General features: G+C 35.6%; 1 protein-coding gene across 1 annotated transcript in view; it reads left to right on the top strand.

Moving 5' to 3' along the window:
* Positions 1–5,587, top strand: part of LOC145674517 (uncharacterized) — a 48,094-nt gene extending 42,507 nt beyond the window's left edge. Inside the window, exon 3 of the mRNA XM_081744672.1 lies at positions 1,710–5,587. Coding sequence (XP_081600798.1) covers positions 1,710–2,553 — 844 coding nt within the window. The 3' untranslated portion in view covers positions 2,554–5,587. The remainder of the gene's footprint in view (positions 1–1,709) is intronic.
* The last annotated feature ends 12,119 nt before the right edge of the window (positions 5,588–17,706 follow it).

The raw sequence follows: 17,706 nt of genomic DNA, 5'->3' as shown, positions 1-17,706 counted from the left end.
TGGAAACAAGTACGTATGTTATCCTCTTTGCTAGAGAAACAAAATAGGGAAATAATGAAATAACTAGAACTTTTGGAATGGTCCCAAAAAATGGATCAAAAGATCGCGATCTTGGCCAATAATTAGTTTTTGGATTAGGGGCCACAAAATTTTTGAACGGCTCCTAACTCAAATTTTCGTTTTTTTTTTTTTTTTAATGGAATAAGTACATCATACTGAGTTAAGTGATTGTATTTGGCTACACCATATGTAGTTCTCCAGGTATAAGGCGTACAAGAAATGTTTTGATTGAAACATAATGGATCTTTTGATGTATTTTTGGATCAAGGGCCACAAAATTTTTGAACGGCCCCTAAATTAATAAAACTCTAATGATAAATGCTGGGAACACTGTGGCCGTTTTTTCCACTCTCAAGCTACACAGCGTTGCTATACCGAACCTTTTGGTCCACAATTTTAAATAGTACAGTCAGTCAAACATCATATAAATAATTATGGACTCCCCTGTACATTTAGTAATTTTATTCAATTTACATCGTAAACAAAGAGGAGGTTATAGTTTGTGCATGTGTGGTACTTTTTTCTCAGTAATTACTATCCGGATCTATACCAAATTTACTGGGCAAAAAGCCCAGGACCAAATGAATAAAAATTGTTATATTTGGTCTGTACTTGGCCAGGGACGGCTTAGCTCGACTCGGCTCGACTTGGCCTGTACGTGCTACTTTATTTCTCGGTAACTTCTTGGCGGACCTCAACGAAATTCGATGCGCAAGTACCCCATCGTCGAATTTAGTACGAATTTAGTAGCCAGGTTCGGCCAGGGACTTACTTGGCTCGATTTGTATGTAGTATTTTATTTCTCAATAATTATTAGCCTGATCTAAACCAAATTTGATGGAAAAATAACCCATGGTCTACAGTATACAAATTGCCTTATTCTTTGGCCGGGTATGGCTCGGCTCGTCTTGTATGTGGTGCTTCCTTTCTTGGTAATTGTTAGGTGGATCTGAAAGAAATTTGATGACCAAACAGCCATTCACCTAGAAACTTAGTCAGGGACATGCTCGGATCAGATGGTACTTTTCACAGCTTCGTATACCGGGAAGTTCTGACTTAAATTCACCTCTGGTATTTTGTATATTCTTCTCTGTTCCCAACCCACGTCCATCACCTGCGGTATATTTTCGTTGCTGTGCTTCCCTTCATGCATCCATGTACTTGCCACTAAGCGCTCCACCGAAGTTAAATCACTTGTGCCTGCCATTATTATTCACCAAACACAGAAAGGCGAGAGAAGGAACTGGTCAAAGCACAGATTTTATTCTCCTCCTTCCGCTAACTGTCACCCAGCAATCACGTAGCAATTAACGTGAGGAACAGTATCACATATTAATAATCAGAATGGAAAATTCAAATCTTAAATATCTTAACATCTTACATTGTTACTTGCATTTAGTGTTAGTGTAAAGGGACATTCTGGCCATTCTGTATTGTATTTATAAAAATACAGTTAACTAACATGTTATATCTACTGTTTTCTTTCCTACAGATGACACATATGGCTCCATGTGACGCATATACTCCTAACAGTGACAAATATACTTCGAACGGTGACACGGTGACTCGTGACGGAGATTCATATATTGATTGTAACTCATAACTTGTAAATCATGCTAGAATTAATATATTTTTTCTTTTTGTTTTAGTTTGGACTTACATGATGATCACCATCACGATCACCATGAACCTCATGGTTACTGGAAGAAGAAATTGATCTGGAAACCTGCATGGAAAAAAGTTTGGAAGGAATATTCGAAAGAAGTATGGCGACCAGAATGGAAACAGATCTGGGTTCCAGCGTGGAAACAAATCTGGGTTCCAGCATGGAAAGAGATTAATGTGCCCGAATGGAAAGAAATCTGGAAACCAGACTGGAAACAAATTTGGAAGCCTGTGTGGAAACAGATTTGGGTGCCAGCTTGGAAGCAAATTTGGGTACCCGCTTGGACCAAAGTGTGGGTGCCATTACCAAAGCATGGGTGGGACGAGCATGATGATTGGCATCAACCAAAAGGAATCTGGAAGAAGAAGTTGATCTGGAAGTCAGTGTGGAAAAAGATTTGGAAACCTTCTTCAAAATTGATTTGGAAGCCAGCTTACAAGCAGATATGGAGGAAAGACAAGAAGCTTGTGTGGAAAACTATTAAGAAACAGATCTGGAAGCCAGCGCAGAAGATGATTTGGAAATCAGCTTGGAAGAAAATCTGGAAGAAGGATTGGAAGAAGGTGTGGAAACCAGAATGGAAGCAAATATGGAAACCCGTGTGGACAAAGGTTTGGGTACCACTCCCTAAATGGCACGAGGAACACCATGGGCATCACGAGGAACACCATGAGGAGCACCACGACCACCATGGATGGGATAGAAGCGATGACGCTTATGCAAGTGCCAGTAATCAGCAAGTGCAACAAGTCAAACAGGTTGTTCCCCAACAACAGGTTCCACAACAGCAACAGTTGACTTGGCAACAACCAGTACAACAGCAATAGCAAAACTGGCAGTAAGTACCACATGTTAATCACGAGAATCGTGCTTGATTTTGCATAAAAATGGGCATATTACGGGTGTCACGTTTTCTTGCCATTTTGGCTATTGTTTCTCTCCCCAGAGCCCACCCAGAGATATGGTATGTGTTGATAAAATTTGTGTATGATAAGGACATGGAAAGTTTGTTACAGTTACAGAAGAGATACATTTGGTATCGAATGGTTGAAGCAGTTCAAATGTTTTCCACGTATCAAGAAACCTAGGGTCTTCAAAATAATTTAGACTAATAACGAAAATCTGTATAAGTAGCCATAACTTAGAAAGTATTCTTTGCAATTAGCAATATATATATTCTTTTACAAGATATAAAAGGTAATATACTGTTACATATATAAAACAATTTCCAGAATTTGAGTGCAAAATGCCACTTTACTTGTCACAATTTTATAAGACTGCATTTACTGAAGCATAAATTTCGCTTACAGGAAACATGTTACTATTGAGCACTTAGTACTGTTTTCTTCCTTCATTGATATGAAGCATTCAAAATTATATATGTACTTAGTTGTGTTTGTCCCTTGCAGAACAAAATCATGTTGATTTAATAGTTAAAAATGTTAAAAAGAATTAGGTAATTAATCACTAATTTTTTACTGTTTTTAAAATTTGCTTTTTTGCTCAATTTCTTAGCTCATATTCATGTTAGTATAATAGTTCTGTGAGAATTATTGTGAAAGGTCAATCAATGACCATCTGAGAAAAACTGATTCAAACTTGGTAAGTAAATATAATTTACAATCGTAGCTCAAAGACCAATATTTTTGGTTCCAAAAAATAAGGCTGCTAAGCTCAAATTGTTTGCTTCGAAAAATTATCAATTCAAATTATCAAATGTGTATTTGAACTATGCTTTGTTCATGTTTATTTTAATAATTTAATTTGCTCCTATATACTTCATAAGGAACAATAAATCCTAACTTGGTTTAATAATGAGGAGATAAGAAACGAATTCTTAACCAGTGTGGAATTTTTAAATCAATATCAATATTTAACGAAAATAACTTTAAATGCAAAATTTATTATAACAAATGTGATTAATTGTTTTATTGCTCAACTTTGAAGTAATAGCTCTTTATGGCTATTGTTCAAGAGATTTTTTTTTTGTTATTTAGATCTATTTTTCTTCAAATTCGTTGATTTATGAATTGTTTCACTGCTAGATGTGTATGTACTTGACTTATTTCTAAACACACTTTACTGTACAGGAGTAATAAGTAATTTTAAATCTTGAATTTCTTTCCTTTTCGTATGCATCTGACGTAGACAATTGATGTGTGTGCTATACTATAACTTTTTTCTTTTTCTTTTTGTGTGTAAGTCAACAAACATGTTTCCTGATATCAGATACCATTTCTGTTAGGCGAAATTTTAATTATGCTAGTTTGTATTTAGTGCAGAGAGGAAAAGCAAGGCTGTAAGTAAACAAAATTGTTGAATGTATTGTTTTGTTATTATCAGCTATTCTCTTGTTGAAACTTTATATTCTTGTATTCTAGACTGCAAATAACTCTAGCTTTTAATAATATTAATTGCAGCATTTTCATTATTTACGTTTAACAAATGTTTAAAAAATGTAAATATCTTCTAGTACTAAATTTACTGTTGCTACACTATAAAATTTTCCGGATTTTGAGGTTATCTCTTCAGAGAGAATTTTGAAATATGTGTGCCAGAAAGGTTTAGGAAACTTCCATTGATTGTGCCATCCTAAGATATGGGGCTAAGTTATTTCACACAAACGTTTAAAAAACTGAAATGTAGGTTATTTAATATGATAAGAACAACACAAATATTTTTTTAAATAAATAATTTCCTTCAGAGTGACACAGAATTAATACACTCACTTTGTTTTACAATTCCGGGTTTTGTGCCTATTTCGTTTACATAGTTTCATGTTCTTAATTTTGCAAAAGCAAATGTGAAATCGGATTTATTCTATCCTTGTAAAATTTTTGTGTAAGTGATCAATTTAATTATGGGTGTATGGAGCAACCTGGAGAGACAGTGGTGCTTTGTGAGGGAAGTCATACCGGTAAAAAAATAAACCTTATAAGATTAGAACTAAAAGAAGAAGTTTTACCTAAATTTCTATTAATTGTATATAAAAAATAACATACATAAGGTAAGTGTTCTATCTTTAGAAGCAATAAAAAGTTAAGATTTTACCGATGTGATTTCCCTTAAGATTCACCACTACTGGGCGGTAAGGAAGGCCAAAGTATGATGGTGATCTACATCATCTCTACTACATGCTAGGGTCAAGGAACCTTTGGTGTTTAACTCCACACTGCCAGAAGTCGCAGTCTCTTTTTCTAAATGGGTTACCTATATGTCAAATGACTTAGTCCTTTTTCTAAAATGGCATGGTCAATTTAAGAGTGCAATTACAAATCATTTTCCGGTTTCCTAACCGCTAATGATAATAGCAGGATAAACAAGAAATACATTGCTACAGAAGAATTTACAGAATTATAGTCAATCTTTTATGTGTTTTAGCCTTATCTGTTATTTCAATGTTTACGGAGAGCGTTGCTTTTCCTCTACAATTAAATACAAAAAAATCAATTAGAAAGTTGATAAATTGGAGAAGAACAATTAAATTAGGTCTTTGTTGATATAACTGTAAGTTTCTGATTGAAAAAGCTGGATTACAAGAAACTTCAAGCTGCTGAGTGATGGTCATAAGATAGTGATTTACCCAGATAGTGAAGATTTTGCGCTTTCAAGGACTACCCTATTGTTTGTTTTAAAATGCTTCATTCCCAGTAAAGAGCGAAGAAATAAAATGGAAATACTGTACTTATAAGGAGGGAAAGAAGTAAGAGAATTTCATGCAAAGGCTTATTTCTTTTTTGTTATCGCCATAACGCTCGAGTACAAACTCTTATGTAGATTTTTTTTTTTAAATTTTGTACGTTAACTTGTATTATTGTTATGTAAAGATTTTTTACAGTAAATATTTTTGTATGTAAATAAGTGTGTTTAATTTCGTTCGCGTCCTAAAATTTAAAGTTTGTTGTGCAGAATGTAATTTACAACTACTTTTTATTGTAGTATGTGTGTTTTCATGATTATTTGTTATTCCAGTAACTTTTCTGACTTATTTTACTCATGAGCCTCATAATTTTGAAGACCTCACATATCATAAGGGTAAGTACATGATTATCTATCAAAGTACATGACTATACAGCGATATTGCATCAAATTGTGGCAACAGTTTGGTGATACGTAAGCGGAAACCATTCAATCAGATCGGTACATTCAATTCTGAAAGAGAATTTGGGCACGAGGAGAGAGTGTGGGAAATTTGATTCAGGGTTTCATCGCCGAACACAATATTTCTGTGTGTCGTCAGACTCCCTGCTGACTCGACGTGACTCCGTGTGACTTTTGATTATTTCCCGAGCTGAAAATGCAACTATAGATATCAAGGATCTTATAAAATAGAAGATATGCCCTTATGTATCTTCAGCCTATAAAAAAAATGAAGCCGAAAAACAACTGGGCATCGGCACGTCTGATTGGCTACTCTAATTTCCGCCATCGCCTGATTGGCTACTTTCGTTTCCACCATGATTGTTGGCTCAAAACTTTGTAATCCTATTGGGCGGAGTGGGCAGAGTAGGGGTGGCGAAACTGTGATGTATGGCTTCAAGATTTTGTTGTAAGGGCAGATCCTCTATTTTATAAGATCCTTGATAGATATACCTCATTGACTTGATTCCTAGTCTTCCGTTGCAAGCGCTGCTATCGGCTGAAGGAATTCCACTCGATTTCTCTCGCTTAGCAACAGCTGAATCCTTACTGGCTCGACGCGTGGGTATGTGAGGGTGTGAGCTTTAGTTCGCATTTTTGCCACTGCTCAAAACATTTTGGCAGCACAATAAAAGGGACCCGATTTGAGTCAAGAGAAGACATCATGCAGAATGCGACGGCACAGTTGATTACCATTCGAAAAACTGATTTTCAGAAATGTTTCCAACAAAGGCAGGGGCGCTGGTAGAAGTGTGTGCATTACCAAGCAAACTACTTTGAAGAGGATTAGTGTTTCGGATTTCGAAATCAATAAAAGTATTTTTGCCAACCAAAGGGTCAATACTTTTTGAATACACCTCGTATATTGTCTCGGTTAATCCAGGTTTAGGGTGATTGATTGCTTTCAACATTCTATTTCAACAACGAGCCAACGAGGCAGAACCTACTATTTTTCTATTTTTTTAAAATTTTTTTTTCAAACTTTCTTTTATCGTCATAAGATCAAAACAAATCTTTCAAGAGCCTTCAAACTATTACTAGTAACATAAATTCCCCATATAATGTCAGCCTTTGAACTTCATAGCAACATACATGACAATTATTTCCTTTCATGCTTCTAAGAAAAAAAAAATATCATGAAAGTGTTCCCCCTCACGTTCTTTCACTTTGTTTACACAGAAAAAGAAAAAAAAACTACGTTTATTGTTATTCCACAGAAATGGTAGTTAAATAGTGTAGGAGCAAGTGAGAGGCATATGGACCATATTCATAAAAACCTTTCTCTAGATACGTTTTTAACATACTGATGAGGAAATTGACCGATAAGGATATTACGCCGACATACTTACGTTTTATTTTTTTTTTTTTAGTCTGTTTATTTTTCGTATGTAACGTAAGTGAAAAAGAAATCATAAAATAATGACCTTGAATTTGCTGCATTATTCAGCATTAGCAGTAAACACTGTATTTAAAGACCATTTACAGACCAGTTAAATGTTATGTGTGAAGACTATTTTCCTTTTAGTACATATACTTTCAGATGCACAACAGTATGAGGAAAATGGCGTTCAGTTTTGGTGAATCTGATAAAATTGTCTTGCAAAGTGCACCCAAGTGAACTAAATATATTTCTTCAAACAATCTGAGTAACAAAGCTGAGTAACCTCAAACAACAGATCTGAGTAACTTTTGATAACTTTTCGTGTTCATTTGATTTTTCGAACAGAAGGAAATTGAACGAACGGTATATCGGCAGTTCTAAAAATGGTTCCCATAGACTACAGGGCACTATTATACAAGTCAAAATAAAGCGAATATATATATATATATATATATATATATATATATATATATATATATAAATTTCGGTCCCTCGTCTATAGACACTAATTGCACCATGTGGCAATGTCGCAGACAAAGAACTATAGAGTAGATATACCAATCCATCAAATAGTTACGTCTATTATCACCAGATGGCAGTTAAAGTTGATAGATGTTGACATTAGCGCCATCTATTAGTGTAACAATCAATGTAACTGGCTGACGGATTCGTAGAACAATGCTAGTGGCTCTAAGTTAATATGCAAAATTGCTACAGAGTGAAATTTTTTATTCCCTATAGCGGCTGAAAGAGGCCCCGGACGGTATACCATTATATAGTATTTTTGCTTTATTTTCGCCTATAGAATAGCGAATCATTGTTCATGGACGGCATTTTTAAAACACCCGATATATCATACGCGATACCCAAAACTTATCCAATTTTGACTTTATTTGGTATGAAGTTAAACCTTGGCTTTCTTAATATGCACGTGAAACATTTTTGTACGAAGATATTTTATTCCCAAGTTATTGGTCATCAAATTTGGAATTTGAATCAAGATTTGGTTGGTTAGAGGGTCTCTTTGTGATTACCGAGGCTACATGAGGTATAGACCTAAATTTTAAAGTTTAATCCAAACCACTGTAGTGCATTCAAATTTCAAAGTTTCCTTACCGAAAATCGAATCCGAGATTCGGAGCACCAAATGTGTGCGCGGTTGCAACTAGACCAGTGGGCTTAAACTAAAAGTATATACAGTGTGCGACTTACAGAACTCATTTAGCCTTTATTAGACATCTAATGAAGATAAACCTTGAATTAGTTAATATGTATGTGCAATATTTTCCTGTGCAGGCCTCTGGTTCCTAATTTATGGTCCATCAAATTTGAGAAATGAAACGAAATCTCAGTTCTACGTCCCGTGCTTATGCTGGCTAGACTAAAGGAGACGGTGATGGTGAGACATGAGTGCAATGGTGGAATGAATAAAATAGGAGGGAAAACCCATGAACATGGTGTTTGTCCACTATAAAGTTCATTTGAAGCGAGCAGGGATCAAACCAGCGACCCCACGCAGCAGATGTGAACCGTTGAATGTCGGTACGTATTAAATAAGCCACCTTAAAAAACTCGTATAAAGTCGTATAAATACTTCAAGAGGAACAAGAACGGGGGATGGCGGAAACATCATAACGAGTAACTGCATAATTTATACGTTTACCAAACATAGTTAGGGTAATCAAGAATATCACAGAAATAGGAATACAAAGTAGAAACTGAATCCTGTTAGTTAAGAGCAGAAACCAATGGAGAGCTTTTGTGAACGCGGTATTGAACCTCCAGGTTCCGTAGACCACAGAGTTAGTTAGTTATATTTGAAAGAAAGTATAGAAATAGCTATGTTGCTTTTGGAGGTTATTTGTCCTGAAAGGATAATCACATCAATGAAAGATTCCGTAATTAATAGTACTTCGAAGAATAATCATAGCTTTTTTTTTTCACGAACATCTGAAATTTTTATCCTCTACTTGCAAACAAAACTGGATAAAATTGGTCATCAGATTATACTCCATCCGGCTGATTTTATCCGTTATTCTACATTTTAGGTATTAGAACACAGACGTTTTTCAGTACCAAGGCTATATGATACGTGAACCTACAGTTTCAAAATAGAATCCGAACCATGCTAATGCGTTGGATGCTCTCTCACTGGAATCGAACTCGCGGTTTACCAATATTCACAAGATAATCACTAGTCTAAGAAAAAGAAGTCATGGTGACTTAGTGATAGAGCAGTCACTTTTGGTGTACTGGTTCCTTGGTTCGATTCCAGCTCGCTACAAGTGAGCTTTGTGGTGGACAGTCACAGAGTGCGTGGGTTTTCTCATAGTTCTGCCGCTTCCTTCCACTTTCTTTATTGCACCATTTCATTCATTTCTCATCATCACCATCTCCTTTAGCCTAACCGGCATAGGCGTGGGACGTAAAACTTAAATATTCCATTTGATTTTTCTTACTTGCTGGATTTCTTTATATCTGACACTTTATATCTGACACTCAAGAGAGCGTTGATTCGTAACAAACTCAAAACATGTCGACTGTTGAAGTTAAATAGGAAAATTAATGGCTAACTTTCCTGACAATTGCTGTGAGTTATTAGAAATACAGGAAAGAAAGAAAACAAAGAAACGTTGATAAGTGATGTGGTTTCTGTCGCCAGAGTTCTTTACCTTTGTTTGTACAAGAATCTTGTGCTGTCACAGTATGTAAAAGCTTCTAAACCACCGTGCATGAGGTAAGAATAAATTATCATCTGTAATTCCTTCCGAGTAGGCCATGCGTTCACATACGTTCTCGGTCGACATCCTTCTTTACATGTTGATGAGAAGATGACTTACGGAACAAGCAAGTAACATGTTTTAGCCTTGTTTTCGGTCTTATCATTGAATCAAATTTTTACAATGGAATTCGTAATGAGACCCATTCAGCTTCATTAGCGATCTGATCTACTTTCGGGTTTTGCGGCAGGTCTTTCAACTTTATGTGCTACATTGAGTGTACATGTAGTACTGAAGGTCATTGGCAAACTGTTCAGTTTCTGACTCGTTCGCGCAACGCGCTGTCTTATTTCTTTCTTTCAACCTAATACTATTGAAACGTTTTTGTCGCTATTTTTTTCTTAACCATTTCTTCTAATGTTGGAAATAATGCAACGGTTGATTTCTTGGAAACAAAAATAATTCAATGAACAGAAAACAGGGTTGGTTGTGTCAAAGTCCGTTTTCATCACAGAAGCTCTAACGAGACGTAGAGCTACAGCTCAAAACGTGGGGTTCAAATGACATAGGCTCTTATCGGGAGTCAAACTACGTTTTCTGCATCGAGAATTGTAGTAATAACAAGTTAGCCATAACGGGGACATGTTTTAACACCAAAATTGACAGATCTTCCGAACAGAGATGCCGAAATTCGCGAGCTTAGGATTGCAAGTCCAGGACTCGTGCCTGATTGGTAAAACACTCAATAATTCGCGAGCCCGAGCCGTTAGCATTATTCAGTCAGAGGCTTATGGAAAATGGCCATTCCGCTCCTAAACAGTATAGTGACTGAACCCTAGGTCTCGAATTCGATTCCTTTGAAATTCTAAATCTTATCTAGCGTTGTAGATGGCTTCGGAAATAGGGAGATTCCAAGTTCGAATCCATTGCCAGGACATTTTTTTTTAGTCTTTTCTCCCTACCTTTAACAAACAAATGGATAGTAATCATGCATATATGCCTTGATCGACTTGCTTACAGTGCAAAATGACGTCAAAACCTGAGAACATTAACGTAACTAGGGTATTTTTTCCTAGGGTGTCATGACTCTGTACTTCTGAGAATTGAAAGAATCTTAATTGTAATTTAATGGTGTTCAAGGTGCTTCCACTGACCCATCTACTTACGCTTATGTTTGAAGTAAGGCGGCGTGGTGTTGCCTAAATCCGTCTCTATCTAGTCCTGGGACCTCAAATGTCTGTCATAAATAGGAAGGCATAAATTTTCCATTTTAAAATTGTGAATATTGTCGTCCTGTGAGTAAAAAAGAAAAAAAAAAACAAAAAAGAAATAAAGAAAGAAAGAGAAAGAAAAAGAAAAAGAAAAGAAAAAGATCTGGATCGTAGTGGATTCGTGCTGCCATCTGTTAGTAATCTTAATGATAAAGTTGAATTAAATGTAAAAATCGTTGTATACGGTATTCGATACAACACAAAGGAGATGGGTTCAGTGGTAGAAAGTTCACCTCTGGTGCATGGGGTCCCTGGTTCGATCCCAGCTCGCGCCAAGTGAACTTTGTGTTGGGAAAACACCGTATGCGTGGGTTTTCTGGGGGTTCTCCCACTTTCTTCATTCCACCATTTCATTCATTTCTCACCATCACTGTCTGCCTTAGCCCAGTCAGCGTTTACGTGGGACGTAAAACTCAAATATTTCATTTTAATTTAATTTTTGACAAGGGTTCGAAGGTATGACCAATCCACTCCAGAAATTAGTACCTTAGTATCTAGCTATGAAGTTGCAGTTTTAAATTTACTTTTAAAATACCATCTATGGGATATACTTTATTTTCTGATCGCACATTTTCACATACCGTTTTGCTGTAGAACAGTTCTATATGTCGATGACAGCTCACTTTTATAGGAACCATTCTTTCTTATGTTAATACATAAGGTTTACAAATGAACATTATATATAAAGACGTTGCACTTAGGAAAGAAAATATGATAAATAATGAAAGAAAAAGAAAAGCAAAAACACATTCTTCATAGTATCCGCCGCAAATGTGGCCGTGAAACAGGATCAAAACGGTGAAAGTGAGCTTTGCCTTTCACCCCGAAAATCGGGACTTGAATAAGAATGTAGCGGCCGATGAAAGTTTACCACGGAATCTAATTGGTTCCTCAGGGGACAGTTAAAGAAGACACGAGCTAAAAAATAGCCAAACGTTAACAACGGATCCTCCTCAGCATCACAACCAATGAACCCAACAGAACAAGTTCTCTTCTTCTTTTTATGTTTCTCTCGTTTTCTTTAACGACGTGACTTATACTAAGTTCCGGTGATTGACTAACGGTGACGATTCTGTCACGTTCATAAGTCACAAAAACAAGTAGATTTTATATTACTCATATCTCAAATGGCTTAAGGAATTCAATGCTTTCAGTGGCGGACAGTGGCGTAAGAATAGTCTTTGGCGCCCGTAGGCAAAATCCCTAGTGGCGCCCCCTAACCCATGGAATAGACTCCATGCATTACCAGCTATAACTTATGCGTACGCGCAGAAACGGTCATAAACTGAAAATTATCAGTGGGACGGTATTGACCGTTTTTTTTCTGTTTATATCGTTGTGGTATGTCTTATAAAAGTAAATTTGACAGTGCAGTGTTCATTAAAAATATACTCATATAAAATTCGGACCTTTTTTGCAGTGATAGTGTAAATGAAGAGTAATGTATCAATAGGATTTCAAATGAATATATCTATTCATTCATTCATTCATTCATTTATTAGCCTGTTTCATTAGCTTACAAAACATGAGAAATTCTCATGTAAGCATTACAGTTGTCAAAAAGAAAAGAAAAAAAAAAAAAAAACATACAATATTGTCAAGTACCAGAAGTATACATCATGCAATCTTTCTAAAAATACGAAACCACATAATTAGGTAACTGTTTGTACCACACCAGGCATGTACTCACAGGTAAGTATTTGTTTCCAACTCTTCAGTTAATGAGTCATTTAAATATTCTTTAATTGTGTAATAGCACTTTTCAGTGAGTAGATTATATAAAGTCTTACCAAGAATGGAAACATTGGTCATATTTTTCAAGTACAGAGGAAGTTTATTATACAATCTGACACAATTCATGTACACGGTTTTGCTTATATTAGCATATTTTTGATGCATCACAAATATGTCACTACCTTGTCTTGTATTATGGCTGTGAACATTTTTATTAAAGATAAAAAGATGCTTGTTTTTCACAGTAAAAAGAATAGATTTATAGATGTATAAGCTGGGGAGTGTTAAAATTTTTGCTTCTCTGAAAACCTTTTTACATGACGATTTTGTGGGTAACCCAAAAATTATCCTAATTGCTTTCTTTTGCAATCGGAAAGTGCTTAAACTATTTTCAGCCGATCCCCAGTGTATTATGCCGAAGTTAATTAATGAATTAAACTTGGCGTAGTAAAAGCTAAGAAGTGCTTCTCTCGATACAGTACCTTGAAGTTTGTATAAGGCAAAACACACGCTACTTAGTTTCTTGTTTAAAGTGGAGATATGGGCAGACCATGAAAGATCATCACTTATGATTACACCTAAAAGCTTTGTTATGCAAGAATATTGGAGTAAGTTAGAAGATATTTTTATTCTAGGTGATATACGCGGTTTTCCTGGAAAATGAAAATGTAAGAGAATCGATTTATCATGATTTATAATTAACCTATTCGCTGTTAGCCATTTTACTAATTTGTCCGTAAAAATGTCAGATTTCCTCTCAACTTCGTCTATTGATTTTCCTGATATTATCATACTGATGTCATCAGCATGATGTTTTCCTTTGGTGTTTTTAGTGTGTGGAAATGCAAAGAAAGCATCTTGATTCGTATAAATGTAGAATAATATCTGCTTCACACACTTAGATTCAGCAAGTACAAAAAGTATGCTGTGTTTGGGAGTAAAAATAATTGAATACTTTTTTTTTTTTTTTTTTTTTTTTGATGAATATGCCAAAGTTACTCCAGATGCCAAAGCCACCCCACAACTGACGGTACTTTTATCATAGAGTTCCCTCTTGTCTGTAAGGATAGTACACGTGTGTTCAAAATAGGGGACTCAGGTTCAATTTCCGCTGGCTGTGCATGTGCTTGGAAATACTTCTTAAGCTATAAGCTCATGCATTGAGTAGGAATATTAAAATCCACACAATATGATTACCACCTCTAAAAAAAAAAAAAAAAAAAAAAAAAAAAAAAAAAAAAAAAAAAAAAAAAAAAAAAACAATTTCTAGGTGCGCGCCTGGGTTTGAGTATATGATTTAAAGTGAGAACTACAGGGATAATAAAGTAATTAAACAGAGCGACGAGCAAAACGTGGGAAAATTGTGTGTATATTGTGGTAGCGGCGAGTATAAGATTAGAAGAAGCCAAAGGCGAATAGTTTACAGCTTCAATTTGTTTTACAGAAGTTAAAACATCATTTAAATGACAAAACTCAGTGGAATTAGACAATATACTCTAACTTTTTATCACTAAACCTAGTTTAGGAGGAGAACAGACGTTCTCAACAGAGATGTTCCAGTTAGCTTCCTTGCAGGGATCATTATCTGACTGACTGGAAAATCTCGCATCTTGCATGGCATCATCATTAAAATGAATTCCTACCACATCTATAAGGTCTTCAAATGAAGGTAATTTAGTACAATAACGGATCTACCCTGGGGCCGGGGGGACTAGGCCCCCAGTTTCCTGAGTGACAAAAAAAATTAAGCTATTATTTATATATTCTTGAAGGTTTATAATAAACTCACGATGTACATATAGTCTGGCTGCCAATCCTCCCGTGCTTTTACCTTCTAAATCTACCACTGGTTCAGTGAGACCAAGTAAAGAAAAAGTAACCAAAACGATTGTTTTCAAAATGGGATCACTTTTCAAATGTGACAAGCAAAATGAAAGTTTTTTTTTTTTTTTTGCTTTTTACCTTTCTTTTTCCTTTTTCTTTTCTTTTTTTCTTTTTTTTTACAAACAACAGTTTCTTTAAAGGTAGCAGATAATTGAGATTTCGATTTACTTTACTACAAAAAAAAAAGAAAAAAAAGTAAAGAAAAAGAGAAAATAAAAGTCACTAATCCTGCCCTTCAGCTCAAGAAAGCCAGAGAGACTTTTGTAAATTTATATAACAGGATTGTACTTAATCTCTCCACGGGAGACTTGCATAACATTATGGACGAAGCAGAGGTAACATTCTGAACTAGTAAATAAGAGAATGTTGTTATCATTCGTGTAATTTTTCTGATCTTCGTTGAACTGTAGGATAGCGCTATGCACATTCTCCTTTCCGGCAGAAAGTCTGATTTAATGACTGACCAGTTCTGAAGGAACCGTTCTATTGCTGAAAATAGAGATAAAAATACGTAGTATCCACCCACATTCTAAATTTACAAAAATAAAATCTTTCGGCTTTACGTCCCATGATCAGAGATGGCTTGGGTCACTGAAAACTTGACTCATGACCCACTGACTCACCACCCACCGTGATATACGTCTTAATGTGACCCATTCTGATCCACAACCCACCATGGCCCACGGCCCACCATGACCCATTTTGACTCACCAAAACCCATCGTTATGAACTCTGACCGATGATCCACACCCTCCAAAACTGTGAAATTATCACTAATAGGACTTCGAATTTCTACTATCAATCGCTTAAGCACCACTCAGTTAAAATACCGATGGATGCGACCTTTACTATATAAAATGATAAACTGTTTGTCATGGGTTATATTTCGATAAATTTCAATTTAATTATCATATATAATTATTTCCTTCTTGAATTACAGATACTTTCAGTGAAAAATAAGATAATTTTTGAAAGTATCAAATTAAGGTAAAGTAAGCCAACGTAAAGAAAACATAGTGTAATACAGTGTCTCAAAAATCAAGTACGTCCTGTTGACCCATGATCCACTGATCACTCATAAATATTGACGCACTTCACCCACGATCCATTCCATCTCTGCACACAGTTATACCGTTTAAGTTAAATGAGACAGTGATGATGAGAAATGAATGAAATGGTGGAATGAAGAAATTGGGAGAAAACGGGAGAATCACGAGAAAACCCACGCACACTTTGTTTGTCCACCACAAAACCTACCTGACGCGAGCTGGAATCGAATAACAGGGAGTCTACACATCAGAGGTGAACACCCTACCACTAAGCCACAAACTCAATGCAGCTTTACGATTGTTCTATATGCTGAACACTGGTAGAAAATTCGTTGAACACTTCTAGATTTCTTATCATATGACAACTTCTTATTTTATTCCCAAAGCAATTGTTGCTAATCTTTCCAGCTATTTAATAGGCTGGTAAACCTCTATTTTCTTAAACTAGAATTTCCTTCGTCCCCAATAGCTTGAGAAAAGAAATCTGACATCAAGCGTCAGGTTTTAATACGTACCTGGACATGGAGAAATTTCCTCGATCACATGATGTCCTACCCGATGTCTACCATAGCAACGAACCATCTTCATTAATACAGTAAAATACCTGTATAAAGAAATATTGGGGACTTCTGAAATTGAGGCGATCTACTTAAGGAGGGCTTATGTTCCCTTTTTACATCGATTCCATATTATGATTTTAATGTGTGTAAAGTTTCGGTGGTGAAAGTTTTATGTCAATACCTCAAAAAATGAAGCTTACTTGAAGTAGATGATATAATCAAAAAATTGAAAATGTGGACTATTATCTTATTCAGCACACTATAGGTTAGGCCATAGGTGAGAAAAAAATACTGTAAGCTTGTGTGTATTATTAAGGCAAATAAACCACTTTTTATACTTGTGTCTTGCAAGGATGTAAAAGGAAGTTAGATTTTTTTGGGGGGGGGGGCTCTCCTGAAACAAGTTTTAAATGAGGCTTACGACGTTTTATCTTAACACCGTCGATATGGCTTCTGATGCCACAGGTGGTAAGAATAGAAATTTTCTGATGACTAAGTTTACTCTTTGATTTGCAAGAGTTTATGAAAAGGATGTGCTTCAACTTTTCTGGTCAGAGAGCACAGTTTCTCCCAGTTCGACCGACAGTTTAGTCTGATCAAAAAGAAAATTTTACAAAAGCAGGTGATTATTAATTCAGGACCTTAACTAATTGCAATGGTATTGTGAAAGGAAATTGCATCATTTTGTGAAATAGTTATGAACGCAGAACTTCTGTATGACTGGGAGACTTTTCTGAACATTATATTTTCGAAAAACAAAAACTGCTTTTTAAACGAAGAAATACCTTTTACTTTAATGGAATATGCTATCCTCGAATCATTGCACAATGGTGCGTTGGTGTGTTCTAAAATTCATCGTGGACAGTATGGTGTGTTTACTTATTGGGACCTATTCAGGAGATTGGAGATTCTCTCAGCATAAGAGCTTACCAGGTATCCTTACCCCGAAGTGAAACAATTAAAAGTTAATGAAGTTAAAAGTTTGTATATATATATATTACAGCAGAACGATATTTACTGTGTCGAAAATTTGATTTCGCCATCTCCATAAGTTTCAGTTTCGAAACATTTTGAGAAATAAAGATAGTTTCTGAAACTTTAATATGGCTTTCAATTATTTGTTCTGTACTAGAAGTGTGTTCTGCCTTAAAAGGGCACGTAAACGTACTGCACATTTGTATGTTGATTGATTGATTTTGAGTTTAAAGTTTCTTTCAGCAGCGAGGGACGGGACATACTGA

The sequence above is a fragment of the Thermobia domestica genome, chromosome 17 (assembly GCF_964235325.1).
Source record: "Thermobia domestica chromosome 17, izTheDome1.hap1.1, whole genome shotgun sequence".
NCBI classification, from domain to species: domain Eukaryota; kingdom Metazoa; phylum Arthropoda; class Insecta; order Zygentoma; family Lepismatidae; genus Thermobia; species Thermobia domestica.
This window is presented reverse-complemented; position numbering and strand designations above follow the sequence as displayed.